Here is a 15083-nt window from a genome sequence, read left to right on the forward strand (position 1 = left end):
TATCTGTCTATAATGTGTCTTTAGCCAGGACTTAGAAGTCCTTCAGTGCTGGCTGGGATGTCTCATTATATACTTCTTTAGATTTCCACCTCACATTTTTACAGTTGATCAAGCTTTTCTCACAACAGTGCTGAAATGCAGGGATTCTTATTGTGCCCATTTACACATGATGAAACTAGATCTCAGAGAAATTTGATGATTTGTCCAAGATCTCAAAATTAATAAGTATTGTTGGCAGATGTTTCAGTTACAAGTCCAGTACTCTATTCTCTATGCCATGTTGGTATGTCAGAATTGGGTGGAAATGTCAATGATGGTTGATGGTGATGGGAAGGGGAAAGAATTCTATTGGTTTGAGAGAGAATTTTGGTCTTTGTGTGGCTTTACATGTATGGGAGTTGTGTGTGTGTGTGTGTGTGTGTGTTCCTGATATGTGTGTCTATAGCCATAAGGGCCTTCAAAGATGATCTAATCCAAACCCTCTCAGTTTACACAGAGGAGAAAATTGAGGCCAAGAGAGGGGAAGGGCTTTGCCTAAGAGCACAAGGTTCAGTTAGTGGGAGAACCCAACTACAACCAATGTACCCTAACTGTGAAGCTAGTATTCTTTCCACTACATCAAATGGCCTCTCCCAATGTTCCTGCTTCAATTCAATTCTTGAACAGGTTATTCACTTTTTGTATTTGTCATCACAAATGTTCAGTATCAGCCTTCCAGCTGGTGGGTTTGGAGAATAAATACTGGCTTCAGCCTCAGCATGAGGCAAATAGGAGGAGGAGGATGAAACTGCTGCCCACAGTCTCCCTAGTAATTCCTAACTTCATCCTGATGGTCCTTTTGGTCTCATTTGGTATGTCAAGCATCATATATTCCAGGACATACTTTGACACTTAGAAAGATCTGTGATCTCATCAATGTAGGGGCTCTGTCCAACTGTGCAGAATGAATTCCATCCACATTGTTACCTGTAGCAACTTTTGTCCATATCCTCCCATTAATCCTCTGCAGCAAATCTTCCCAAAGCACTGGGGAGGTTCTGCTAGATCTCAGGCTATTGAGCGCATACCAAGGGAGCTCAATGGCTAGCTACCAGTCTAGGACCTACACTTGGTCACTGAATGCTTACTGAGCACCTACTAGTAAAACACAGCATTAATGTCTGGCTATATTGTTGAGTTCTTTTGTAGGGTAGTGTATCAAAGACCTCTGATTTAATTGATCTAGGGAGCTTCCAGGTGAGAGGAGAGAAATATCTCTATCAAAGCAGATTGGCAACTAGTGTGTTGCTTATAGTCTTAGGGCGTTGCCTCAGTGCTTCTTGTGAGGTGAGAGTGATTTGCATCAAGTCACAGAGTAGGTGCCTAGAATGTCTTCTCCCCCGTATACGTGGGTACGAACCAGTCTTGTAGACTGGGTTGTTGTACTGTCTTTGGTAAAGAAAGGCAACAAGGTTTACTGGAAAGAAAATTGGACTTTCAATCAGAGGACCTGAGTTTGAATCCCAGCTCTTCTACTCAACTATGTAATGTTGGGCAAATCCAAGAGGCCTAAGAGAAAGAACCTTCCACCTGGAGTCAGATGAGAACTGGGTTTGGCTACTACCCCAAAGACTTAATAGCAGCATGGTGCAGGGGAAAGAACACTTGATTGGAACTAGACGTTCTCAATTTGAATCTCAGCTCTGCCCCTTAACCTGGGTGATCTTGAGTAGGTTACTTAACCTTTCAGCCTCAGTTTCCTCATCTGTAAAATGAAGGGGTTCAACTCAGTGACCTCTAAGTTCTCTATCAACTCTAAATCTATGATTCTATGACTCTCGTGATAGCTATATGACTAGGGGCAAGTCACAGTTATCCTCTCTGAACCTCAATGTCCTCATCTGTATAATGGGATAGGGATAATAACATCTATCTCACAAGATTGTTATGAAGATCACACACACACACACAAAGAGATCTGCCAAACACTTTGTAAACCTTCAAGTTGTTTCAATAGCACTTTATCCTTCTCAAATCACTTTCCACAGAACAACAGTAACAGGTTACTCTCCCTCTCTGGGCCTCTCTGAAGCTATTAGACTAGATAAATATTCCGAACCTTTTTTTTTGTGTCCTGGACTCCTTTGGCCATCTGGTGTAGCCTAAGGACCCTTTCTTAGAATAATGTTTTTGAATAATTGAAAGAAATGCTACATTAAACACAATCTTTTTCCCATACAAGTTCATGAATCCCCTAAAATCTATCCACAGAATCTATGGGGGATTCATAGACCCCAAAACCAGATGATCCAGGGTCCTTTCCAGTTCTAGATTTTATAATCCTAATTAGCTTGATCTATGTGAACTTTAGTTTTCTTAACCTATAAAATAAGGATAATAACCCATGACCTGTCTATCTCACAATGTGATATGAGGAACAAATGAAATAGATGGGTATAAAGTGTTTTTATAAAACGCAAAGCTTAGGCAAATGGTAAGTCATATGTATCTGTGTGAATGTACAAAACCATGTTTTCCCAAGCTAAATAAAAATAACTTTTCCATGATATTTAATTTGGTTGGTGGGACTCCCTCCCATTAGCATGGGTTGAGGGTTCAACTGTCTCTCCAAGGAATTCTGGACTCCACAAAGTTTCCCCCCAGGATTTTGGAAGAGAATCCTCCTGCCCATCTCACTCTAGCAGAGGGGACTGTCATGGGCACAATTCCCCTTCTTTCCTCCCACCTGGGGTCTGGAATCCCATCCCAAAAGAACACCCTCACCTGCTGTAGTAGACAGAGAAGACTTCTTCCTTCAGCACCCCTTGGGAGATTATGTTGTCAAAGATAGGAAGAATCCCGCTCATTGACCGGGCAGGGTAGCCGAGGCCCAGGACCCCATCAAACCTGGCCAGTCCAAAAGGCATCAGGGGCAGCTCCGTGACCTCACCAAACAACTGGGTCATTTTGATCCCACCAACCTATGGCATAAGGAAGTCAGCTTGCAGGCCAGGCATATGGCCAGGACAGTCAGGCCTATGCTGACCTAACACCACAACAAATCAGGATAGCGGCCCCTGACTTGGGAAACAGAGAGTTAGATTTGGAGGAATTAGGGAGGGAAAAGAAGAGAAATTAGTAGTAGAAAGAAAGATTTAGAATCTGAAGGAATTGTTGAGGTCATCTAGTCCAGAGCTTCTTTTTTTTTTTTTTTTTTTTTTTAGTGAGGCAATTGGGGTTAAGTGACTTGCCCAGGGTCACACAGCTAGTAAGTGTTAAGTGTCTGAGGCCGGATTTGAACTCAGGTACTCCTGACTCCAGGGCCGGTGCTCTATCCACTGTGCCACCTAGCTGCCCCTTAGTCCAGAGCTTCTTAAACTTTTTCCACTTGCGACCCCTTTCACCTGAGAAATTTTTACATTACCTTGGGTACATACGTTTTTGAAATAGGTATGCAAAAATCTTTTATTGTTGCCAAATTTTGCAATGCCCCCCCATCCAGTTACTCGACCCCATATGGGGTCTCCACCTACAGTTTAAGAAGCTTTGATCTAGTCCAACCCCTCATTTTACAGATAAGGAAACTGAGGCCCAGAAGTTTGAATGACTTGTCCAAGGTCACACAGTAAGCACCAGCATCCAGATTTGAACCCAGCTTTTTAAAATTCTGGAGCTCCCACCTAATCCACTCAAAATGCTAGTGCTCTTCCAGAGCCTTTAGGGAGATGAGCATAGTGGAGATTTTAAAACTAGTGAAGAGATGTGTAGGACAGATATTTTTTTAATCTCAAATCATATCACAAGGGGGAAAGAACAAGGAATGAGCTAGAACCTCTAGGTATTTTGACCTTAAGTAAATATCATGCAAATTGTATGCAAAATACCATGCAAATAATTAAGATTTTCTTTTTGAGTCAGTAATTCAGTCTTCTTCTATAATAGGGATGTGGGCTCTATTATTGTTCCCCAGTGACCAAACAGAAGCAGCAGAATTCTATCATTTCCCAGTCTCCCTAGGTTCTGAGAAGAAGCTGGTATTCATTCCCTCTCCTCAACCTCCGCCCTCCCCCACAAGGCTTCCTCCAGGATCCTCAATTATGGGAAATTGGTAGGGGGAGCACTCTTTCCTTGGGAGGGACTCACAGTCACTGTATCTTGGCTCAGGAAGCCCTTGACTTGGCCCGATGCATAGCGGATGCCGAATTCAGTCCCATTCTCTTTGTAAGTGGAGGATTTGGAGAAGTCATATTGACTGTGGAACACTGGTGGGGAGACACAGACCCAGGTGTTAGAGGAGAGAACCAGGTAGGGGAGAGAAGGCAGGAATGTACTCAGGATGGAAAGACCAAGATTAGACTGTCTCTTATCACTTACAGGCAACTTTGCACTTCTCATCTGTCCAGAAAGGGGGTAAACAGATGATTTCTGCCATCCTTCCTTATGGTAATCTGGAGCGTTTAAAGGCTTTGAAAACATGCCTAAAAGGAGCATGGCTTAATAGATAGCCAGTCCAAAGCCAAGAAGAATGGACTCTAACACATATTGGCTTTGTAGCCCCAGACATATTATTTACTTTCTCGGGGCTCAGTTTTCTAAAACTATAATTTGCAGAGAAGGTGCCTACTTGCATGCATAGAGGGAGTTTCTTCACCTAGGAGTACCCCATATCAATGAAATATCAGTCCCTATGGGACAGCCAGGTGGCACGGCGGATAAAGCACCGGCCCTGGATTCAGGAGGACCTGAATTCAAATCTAGCCTCAGACACATGACACTTACTAGCTGTGTGACCCTGGGCAAGCCACTTAACCCTCATTGCCCCACAAAAAAAGAAATATCAGTCCCTATACCTTAATAAAACTTAAAAAATATTACTGAACATCTGCTATGTGTCCCATACTCTGTCAGAGCCATCATCATTTTTTTTCTTTTGCAGGGCAATGAGGGTTAAGTGACTTGCCCAGGGTCACACAGCTAGTGTCAAGTGTCTGAGGCTGGATTTGAACTCAGGTCTTCCTGAATTCAGGGCTGGTGCTTTATCCACTGTGCCACCTAGCTGCCTCCTTAAGTCCTTATTCTTGCTAGCTAAAACAGTTAGCTGGTGTTTACATACTTCTGAAGACTTAATGTACTCTCAGTTTATGCCTAAGCCCCATTCACCTTACCCTAGTTAAGCCTCTGTACCCTGTTCAAGGATTTCTGCTGAGCTTTATTCCGTTGTATAAATAAATCGGCTTGAAGCATCTCTAATCTTGGGGTGAGGGTGGAGATGAGAGGGATACAATATATACTTGATAAATACTCATTGATTGACAAATTTTCAGAGATAGGGGCTAAGGACCTATGACAGATACTAAGATGCTATTGATGGACTCCTAATTTCTAGGAATCATGGGAGTAAGTGTGAAGGATAGAGTTGGTCTAAGTGTCAATGAGAGGACTAAGTGCTAGGGATGGCAGCTAAATGTAGGGAATGAGAGGGGCCAAGTCCCTGACATGGCACTGTTAAATTAAAGCCGTGGGGCTTGTGGCACTGAGAATGAGAGCTTAAGGACAGGAGGCAAAGGTGGGGGTGGAGAGGAAAGGCTTAGGAATTTTGTCTTGTCACAGGCTGGGGAAGACCCAGACACGTGCCCTTTGGGTTGGCCAGGGCTTCAAATACTTCCCCAAGGTGTCATATTTGATTCCTTATTTCATCCTCTTTTCTGCCTGAAAGAACAAGGAGTTGGGAGTCAGGACTCCTGGGTCCTTTACAGAAATCTGGTAGCTCTGGGTTTTCATCATGGCTATCTAGAAAGTGAGAATTATCCCCACCCCTTTTGAAAAGATGGATGGTAATTGTACATGTATAACCCATATCTGATTGCTTACCACCTTAGGGAGGAGGGAGGGGAGGAAGAGAAGGAGGGGTAAAATTTGTAACTCAGAACTATAAATAAAAATGTTTATTATTTAAAAATTAAAAAAAATATTTAAAACTTCCTATCAAAGAAAAAAGAAAAGAAAAGAAAGAAAAGATGGATGGAAGGGAAAAGGCTTAGATAGCTCTTGGGTTGTTTGGGGCCAGGCACCTCCCAGACAAGAGAGCCTGCACCTTGGTACCTCAGGGCTAGGATCTTACAACATGCTGTGTAGAGTGGGCTACATCTGCTGGAGGGCACCCAAAAGTCAGCGGAGCCTGTGTCAAAAACGACTTGGAAGGTTTGGGGTGGGGTCCCGATATTGATCTCTCCGTAATACTGGGTCTGTAGGGATGAAAAAGGAGGCATGGACTGAGTGCAGATCACCTTAGTTTTGGACCTCAGTTTTCTCATCTATAAAATGAGCAGGTTAGATTACATGCTGTCTTTAGTGCTCCTCCAGTTCTGAAATGCAGAATGGAGTGCTGGAAAGTGTCAGGGACTGTTCTGCTTTTCAACCCCAGCTCTCAAAAACTAACTTTGTGGCCTTGGGCAAATCACTTAGCTTTGTTGAGCCTCAGGTTCCTCATCTGTAAATCAGGGATGATAGTACTTGTACTACAACTAAGGATATGCAAAAATACTCTATAAAACTAAAAGTGTTATAAAACACGAGTAAAAAACCCATCTTTCTTTTTGGCTGCCTGCAGAACTTTGACTTGGACGCTCTGGATTTTGATGATAATATTCCTAGAAGTATTCATTTGAGAGTTTCTTTCAAAAGGCGACCAGTGGATTCTATTCCACTTTGATCTCTGATTCTAAGAGCCCCAGGCAATTTCTTTTAAGATTTCTTGAAATATGATGTCCAGGCTCTTTTTTTTTTTTATCATGGTGTCAAAGTAGTCCATTGATTCTTAAATTTTTTTCTTCCTTGATCTGTTTTCCAGTTCAGTCATTTTTGCTTAGATTTTCCTTTATATTTTAAAAAAGGCTTTTGATTTTGCTTTAATATTTCTCATTGTCTCATAGAGTCATTGGCTTCTATTTGGTTCATTCTAATTTTCAGGGAGTGTGTTACTTGGGCAAGGTTTTGTACCCCCTGTGCCAAGATGTTAACTCCCTTTCTTTCTTCTGTAGCTTTTATTTCTTTTATATTTTTTTCCCTCTAGTGCTATCATTTCATTGACAAAAATATTTCCCAACTTTTAAACTCTTCCTTCATATCTTCCAGACATTCTAGTTGGATCATTTATGCCATGGGTAGGAAAGGGAAAGGATGATTATTGAAGGACTTACATCCTCGAAATTGGTGAGGACAACAGGGGATATTACATCATTCAGGGACAGCTGCTTAACATAGGAGTTCCACTCCATTTTGAACTTCCCCAAATCCTTGCCCATGATTTTCACGTGTTCCTGGATTGAGGTCATTTTCTTGAGGGCAATCCTGGATAGGAAGACAGGAAAGACAAGAATATTAGCATCTCCCAGTGTCCCCTACTCAATCCCATAAGATCATTACATTCATTACCCTGCCCCCAGTCAAGACAACCCCTAGCCTCTCAGTTCAGGCATTTGAGAGCTAGGTATGTTTCAAAAGACCCACCAGACCGAGGTGTCATGGGTAGTGTTGCCTGAACCAGATTAAAATGTAATTGGGAAATGTTGAACAACAACAAAAAATAAATAAATAAAACAAAATATAGATAATGCTACTGGTTTTCTAAGTCAATATGTGGCCCACAGGGATCAACCTCTATTGGAGTTTGACACCACAGCTCTTATAACCTCCTTGGGTCCACTTCTCAAAGACTTTTTTTCTCATTTAACCTTAATCCCCCCTCCCCCCATTTCGTTTTCTGTGTTGAGATGAAAATCGCAATACTCCCCATCCGAATATACTCCCACCACTGTCCTTATAATTATTTCCTCACAAGATGACATAGCTCTTCTACAGATGACAGGGACATGGATGACTATCAAGGGTTTAGAACTGCAGACATTGGGGGCCAGCTAGGTGTTATAATAGCTAGAGTGCTAGACTTTGTCAGTCAGTTCTGAATTCGAAACCTGCCCCCAACACTTCCCAGCTTTGTGATCCTGGGCAAATCATTTAACCTCTTCCTGCCCATAAATGGGCGTAATAATAGCATATATCTCACACAGTTGTGAGAATTAGATGAGACAACATAACCAAAGTACTTGGAAACCTTGAAGCGCTGTGTAAATGCCGATTATTATGATTATGATTATTGGCAAGATTTCCATATTGGATGTTTTCGTTTAATTGTTCAAAAGGAGGGCTTTCTTTGAGGTAGGGTGGGAAATTACTATTTTGTTCAAAAGCATCACTTAAGCATTAAAAAAGAAAATTATCTTCCCCCAAGTTTTGTAAGTCCATTTCTCTTCTCTCCCTCTCAAGGAAGCCTAAATAAAATAATCTCAATAAAGAAGTGGTAGTGGTACAGTGGAAAGAGATCTGAATTTAGAATCAGAAGAACAGGGCTTAAACTCCAACTTTGCTATTTATTACTTGTGTGATCTAAATCAAGTCGCACCCTCTCTGGGCTTTAATTTCATCTGTAAAACGAGAGGATTGGATTAGTTTCTTTCTAAGGTCCCTTCCAACTGTAAATCTACCCTCCTATAATTTCTTCTTCTCTTTTTGTAAAACATACACACAGCATTAGGAGACTCAAGGAAACAAGGGACCCTGACTTTTCATTCTTATCGCTGGTGTGGCCATAGGATTTCCATCTGCCGCCAGCATAGGCAGAATGCATACCGGCCTCTTAGTCAGATTTTGGCAGCTGGGTGGAGGAATGGGGTGACAAGAAGGGTTAATGCTGAAGCAAGGTTTGGGTCAGAAGACGTTCTTTCCAACTCTGAGATTCAGTGAATTCCTAGAATCCCCCCCCAAAAAAACAAACAAACAAACAAACAACAACAAAAACAGGCAAAGTTCTCAAGGACAGCTCGGGGAGTGAGGAAGGCAACCCAGGAAGCAGGGGTAGGGCTATTAAGAGCTGAGAAAGAGGTGGTGCCACGTGGAAACGGTAGGTGGCAGCAGATACTCACAGCAGCCCAGCACTAAGCTTCTGGCCAGCTAGCATTCAAGACATCAAGGTAAGTGCCTGGGTGTTGAGGGAATTAGGTGATTGGAGGGGTCTTGTGGAGAAGAGTCAGCAGAAGAAGAGCTGGGGGCTCTGAGGCCTAAACATGAAGAATGTTTGCCCCAAACTGTCAACTTCAATGTTGTTTCCCTGACATGTTATATGCTCAGCCAAGACGCTTCCTTGACGGCCAAAGATGAAGTAAGGATCAGAAATCTAGAACTAGAAGGGACAGTGGAAGTCATCCAGACCAACCCTCTATTTTAGAGGTGAGGAAACTGAGGTTAGGAGACTTGCCCAAGGTCCCATCAGAGGTAAGATTTGAACCTGGATGCTATGCTCTGACTCTTTCCATTATACCGGTCACACTAGCAAGATGGCAAGAAATCACCCTGTTGTAGTAAGTTTGGTTAGGGGCTTTCCTCGTTCACAGTGAGGTCCTTTCCATTTCAAGATGATTCTTATTTCTAACTTCTCCCAAATCCACATCCTGACCCCCTCAAGTCCACATACACATTCACACACAGGTGTGCTGATAAATATTTAACAACCGACTCTTGGGGTGGGAGTGAGAAAGGTACATAAGATACACTTTTTTTTTTTTTTGGTGAGGCAATTAGGGTTAAGTGACTTGCCCAGGGTCACACAGCTAGTAAGTGTTAAGAGTCTGAGGCTGGATTTGAACTCAGGTCTTCCTGAATCCAGGGCCGGTGCTCTATCCACTGTGCCACCTAGCTGCCCCATCAGATACACTTTTAAGTTTAACCTGCATTATTAACATTTTTCTCCTCCACTTTCTTAAATCGAAATAATCAACAAAAATAATAGATCAAGGACCGATCTGTAGCTTTGCCAGTTTCTGAGGTGTAAATGCTTTCCTTGAAAATTAACAACCAGCTTTTAAGAGCCTATACGATTTGCTTATGGCTTTTCCTTCATCTGAAATTCAGTGAGCTTCCTACTTTCTCTCTGCCTATTAAAAGTCTAACCAACTTACTGGCTGTGCGACTCTGGGCGAGTCATTTAACCCCCATTGCCCTACCCCCGCCAAAAGTCTAACCAGTCTTTCAGACCTCACCCAAGTTCTGGCTCTTCTCTGAAGCCCTTTCCCTGCCCACTTTTCTTCCCCAGCAGTCTCTCCTTCCTTAAATGCCTGTAGAATTTACTTTTTGTTTTACACAATATAACGATTGGGGGGGGGGTACTGGATATGACATTTCACCCATGTAGGGAACTTCTCTTTGTAAAAACTCCCTTGGGAGATGTGACTCTGCACTTGGGAAAATTGTCTTAGTTATATTTCTAGTGTACTTTAGAGTTTTATCTCATTTAATCTTTTTTTTTTTAATTGAGGCAATTGGGGTTAAGTGACTTGCCCAGGGTCACACAGCTAGTAAGTGTTAAGTGTCTGAGGCCGGATTTGAACTCAGGTACTCCTGACTCCAGGGCCAATGCTCTATCCACTGCTCCACCTAGCTGCCCCTCATTTAATCGTTACAACTACCTATGGAGGGAGGTGCTAATATTTCCCACATTTTACAGATAGGGAAACTGAGGCAGGTGACAGTTAAATGACTTGCTTTAGTCTGCATAAGCTAAATATGCATAGCCAATCTGTGTCACAGGAAGGAATTGAGTCTGGGTCTTGCTCCCTCCCAGGATGGATCTCTAGGCTTTTTGTTTTTTAATTTAGTTCTTAGTGGTTTCAAAATTATTGTTTCCGGAAGCATTATGGAGCCAGCTCTAATTAGCTCACAAGAACTGATTGTTAATTTCCAGTGTGAATATTTACACCTCGGAAAGACTTAAATGATAGAAATCAGGACTTAATTTCTTGTTTTATTGGTTGTATAGACTTAAGAAAGTCAGGGAGGGAAATGTTAATAATGCAGATTATAATCTCCCAAGGGTACATTTCCCTCCACCCCAACCCAAGTCAGTAGTTAAACGTTTATTAGGACGCCTCCAATTGTTTCTTTAACTAGATGGAAAGTCCTTGAAGGCTGGGGCCTAACCTTCTACCAGCACACCTAGCAAAGTTCTATGCAAACTGGGTGATTATCTGTCCCCTTCATCTTTCATTCTATTGCCCCCCCAAAAAAATCCTTTCTAAACCCCATTTCTGATCCTGTCAACTCTCCTCCCTCCTTAAAAAATCTATAATGCCTCCCTATAGCCTTTAGGACAATAGATAAACTCTCAGCCGGCTATTTAAGGACTTCTGCAAACTCATTCCAAACTACCTTTCCAACCTTTTATCATGTTGTTCCTTGGCTGTGTCAAGCTATGGATTATCAGCATTTCCCCAAAGTCCAAAGCACTCCCCCCAGGTGGCTGCTCAGGCATCTCAGTCATGTCTGAATCTTCATGATCCCATTTGGGTTTTTTTTTTTTTTTTTTGGCAAAGATACTGTAGTAGTTTGCCATTTCATCCTCCAGTTCATTTTACTGATGAGAAAACTGAGGCAAACAGGGTTAAGTGACTTACGCAAGGTCACACAGCTAGTAAGTGTCTGAGGTCAGATTTGAACTCAGAAAGATGAATCTTCCTGACTTTAGGCCTGGTGTTCCATGCGCTGTGCCACCTAACTGCCCCCAAGGTTAGTCTCTCACTTATCCAATATTCCCAGAGCATTGTGATCTCTGCTGCTTTCATTCCTGATCTTTAACTATAATAAAAATTATAATTATAATAAATATAATCATTATAATAAAGGGCTAACTTCCACCCCCTAGTTAAATATGAACTCTTTGAAGGGAGGAACCGTTTTCGTTTTCTTTTTGTTTCTACAACATGTAGCACAGAGTTAGCACAATACTGTTGATCACCCTCTTCGGTCCACTGGTGAAAACAAGTTTGCCCGGTACAGCCCCAGGGCCCCAGGACGCTAACAAAGCCAGAGATTGGGCATTAACTCCTTTCAGCCTCTCGCTAGAATGGTACCAGTGGGGTCAAGTCTTCTATTTCCCTGCTCCCTATTCCTAGTTTTCTGCTTCCTATTCCTCACTGCTCATTAGGTCACATAGAAAAGAACCTCACTTTACTGGTACCACAGATAACAGGGCAGTGAGTGTCCCACTGGACAATCAAACGATATATAAGCTTGAGCTCCGAGGGTGAGTCTGTACACTACTCCTACCCTGGGCTACCCATTGTAGGCACAGAGGCCCACGCACCAGACCGTCCTTGCTAGAAGCTTTTCTCCTTCTCCCCCTTTTGAGTAGCAATAAAAAAAAATGTTTAGCTATCTCTGTGTAAGCTGGCAGAATTCATCCAGACTCCCTTACACTATTTCAAGATTCAGCTCAAATCATACCTTCTACGAGTGGCTTTTCACAACCTCCCCCACTGTCAGTGTCTCTCTATTGATATTATCTTTCATCTACTTTGTGTACATTCTCTGTCTCTGTCTCTGTCTCTCTGTCTCTCTCTGTCTCTGTCTCTGTCTCTGTCTCTCTCTCTCCCTCTCCCTCTCCCTCTCTCCATCTCTCTCTGTCTCTGTCTCCCTCTCTGTCCCCTCCTTTCTCTCCATCTCTCTCTCTCTCCATCTCTGTCTCTCTCTGTCTCCGTCTCTGTCCATCTCTGTCTCTCTCCGTCTTTGTCTCTCTCTGTTTCTGTCTCTGTCTCTCTGTCTCTCTCCCTCCCTCCCTCCTTCTCTCTCTCTCTCTCTCTGTGTGTATACCTAGCCATTTTCATGGTGTCTCCCCCATTAGAATGTGAGTTATATTCTACATTGAGAGCAGGCCATTCTTTGTAATCCTAGAGCTTAGACCAGTGCCTGGCATGCAGTAGGTGCTTAATAAATGTTTGTTGATTGTGGAATTGAATTGGATCTGAAAATGCTTGCCAGTTTATTGATGCTACAGTTCTGATCATTGTGGTCGAAGGAACTGACTCAAGGTCAGCGCTGCTCCCTTCCCCCAAACCCTGCTTCTTTCTGGTGGGAATTGGCCAGACAAGTGTCATCAGTCCCGATTTGGTCAGTTATGCAGATAGGCTGCATAACTGTACTATGGGCCTCAGTTTCCCCATCTATAAGAGGAGGCCATCGCAGGGTTTTGAGAGGGGGGTTGATGTGGCCAACATGTGCAGGTCAACTATTCTCTCCTTAGCATCTGCTGCTCTTTATACTGACTAACTGCCCCATTGCCTCTACCTAGACAGAAGGAGCCCCCTGCCTCTGCTTACTGACCAACAAATGGAACTTCCTCCTGGATTGGCATCTGGAAAGCCCTCTTCTTCCCAAGGTTCATTGGTCATTTCATCTCCCCCACCCACTGTTAGTCAACCCAGCCTTCCCACCCTTTCTATCCTCTTGGCCTTGGTATTACCGTTGTAAGGCATCACTTGGCAGACTGAAGAAGCAAGTGCTCCAGGCCACCAGAAGAAGTTCCCAGCAATCCATCCTGTTCTGTCTGTCCGTCTGTCTGACTGGCCTGGGATTGAGACTGCCTGTTCTTTTCCAAGGTCTACTTGCTTTTATATAGCACTGAATTGGAGTTGGGATCCTCCTCTCCTCTGATTTATAGATGGCGGGATGGGAGTAATAAATTCCCAGCTGTGGGCTAATCCTGGGTACGAGCCTGGTGTCACCTGCCTCCAGGCAGGGCAGCAAGGGGAAAGGGGTGGTGGGAAAGTAGACCACTAGTCAATAACGTCAGCAGTTCTGCAAATCTGTCATTCTGGTAATATGGCCTGTCCCTGGGTCCCACACTGTAGGTGACCTCAGGCATGAGACACAGAAAAACTGAACCCTCAGTGAGTCCAGGAGAGAATTAAGCCAAAATACAGGTTTCTGAATTCCCAGGTCTAGGTTCTCTTTCCCAGTTCCCAGCCTTTAAAGTTTTCTCATCATTCTCCATGATTGAACACACAAGTATTATCAGTCTTGATTTTGTCACAAATATGCTTCGTAGCTATACTAGGTAACTGTCGAGGAAATCCATTATTCTCTATGGGTCTTCATTTCCCCATCTATAACGTAGAAGAAATCCTCCAGGCTCCATGCTTATTTTCTGGGCAGTACCAAACCCTGCGTAAAACTGGAAAGTGAAACTTTTGGGTCGTGGCCTCCCAAACCTGCTCCCTTCTCTCCCTAACAATGACCTCTCTCTTTCAATCCCTACAGGGGATACTCCTCTGCAAAAGCCAACAGTAATCCATCTATAAGCATACCAAAATAAGACTGTCATTTGACAACATCATTAGTATTATTCTTTTCACCATCTCTCTTATCTGAAGAGTTTGACTTTATTGAGAAAATTGAGCTTATCAAAAAGAAAGAAAGAAAGTTGAGGTTGTATATTGCGAGCCTCTGTTTCCCCCTATTCCCCATTTCAAACTCCCTCAAGATCATTCATTTTCTTTTCTTTTTCTCCAGTACTTGAGGAAGAGGTGGCCCTTCTACTTGTGCCTTAATTCCGTCCCCCTTACCCCCTGCCCCGTCTCCTCCAAGAGCTTGTCTCTTCAATCTATCTCTCCTCCCTAGGTCATCTTCTGTCTTGCCATAGACTTGCTCCTTCCTTTTTGCCTAGAAATAAGGCTAGGGGGCAGCTAGATGGTGCAGTGGATAAAACACTGGCCCTGAATTCAGGAGGACTTGAGTTCAAATCTGGTCTCAGACACTTGACAATAGCTGTGTGACCCTGGGCAAGTCACTTAACCCTCATTGCCCCACCAAAAAAAAAAAAAAATGAAGTCACACCTAGAAATAAGTCTATGTTTTCATGTAATAGGGATATGGTCAAAAGAGAGGCTGAGAAAGAAAATAATGAGTAAAAATAAGATGGAGGGAAATTCACAAATAGTAATTATAACTATGAATAATTATAACTATGTGAATGGGATGTTTATAGCAGCTCTCTTCATGGTGGCAAAGAACTGAAAATTGCAGGGATTCCCATCAGTTGGGGAATGGCTAGACAAGTTGTGGTGTAAGAAATAATGAGCTCAGGGGCAGCTAGATGGCGCAGTGGATAAAGCACCGGCTGGGATTCAGGAGTACCTGAGTTCAAATCCGGCCTCAGACATTTGACACTTACTAGCTGTGTGACCCTGGGCAAGTCACTTAACCCCCATTGCCCTGCC

General features: G+C 43.0%; 1 protein-coding gene across 1 annotated transcript in view; it reads right to left on the reverse strand.

Moving 5' to 3' along the window:
- REN (renin) overlaps positions 1 to 13410 on the reverse strand; it is a 32729-nt gene extending 19319 nt beyond the window's left edge. The window contains exons 1-5 of the mRNA XM_044004073.1: positions 13328 to 13410; positions 7179 to 7329; positions 6074 to 6224; positions 4123 to 4241; positions 2764 to 2960 (exon numbers count right to left, since the gene is read on the reverse strand). Of these exons, the coding sequence (XP_043860008.1) occupies positions 2764 to 2960; positions 4123 to 4241; positions 6074 to 6224; positions 7179 to 7329; positions 13328 to 13401 (692 nt within the window). The 5' untranslated portion in view covers positions 13402 to 13410. The remainder of the gene's footprint in view (positions 1 to 2763; positions 2961 to 4122; positions 4242 to 6073; positions 6225 to 7178; positions 7330 to 13327) is intronic.
- Positions 13411 to 15083: the final 1673 nt, after the last annotated feature.

This window comes from Dromiciops gliroides, chromosome 4, assembly GCF_019393635.1.
Source record: "Dromiciops gliroides isolate mDroGli1 chromosome 4, mDroGli1.pri, whole genome shotgun sequence".
Lineage (NCBI taxonomy): Eukaryota > Metazoa > Chordata > Mammalia > Microbiotheria > Microbiotheriidae > Dromiciops > Dromiciops gliroides.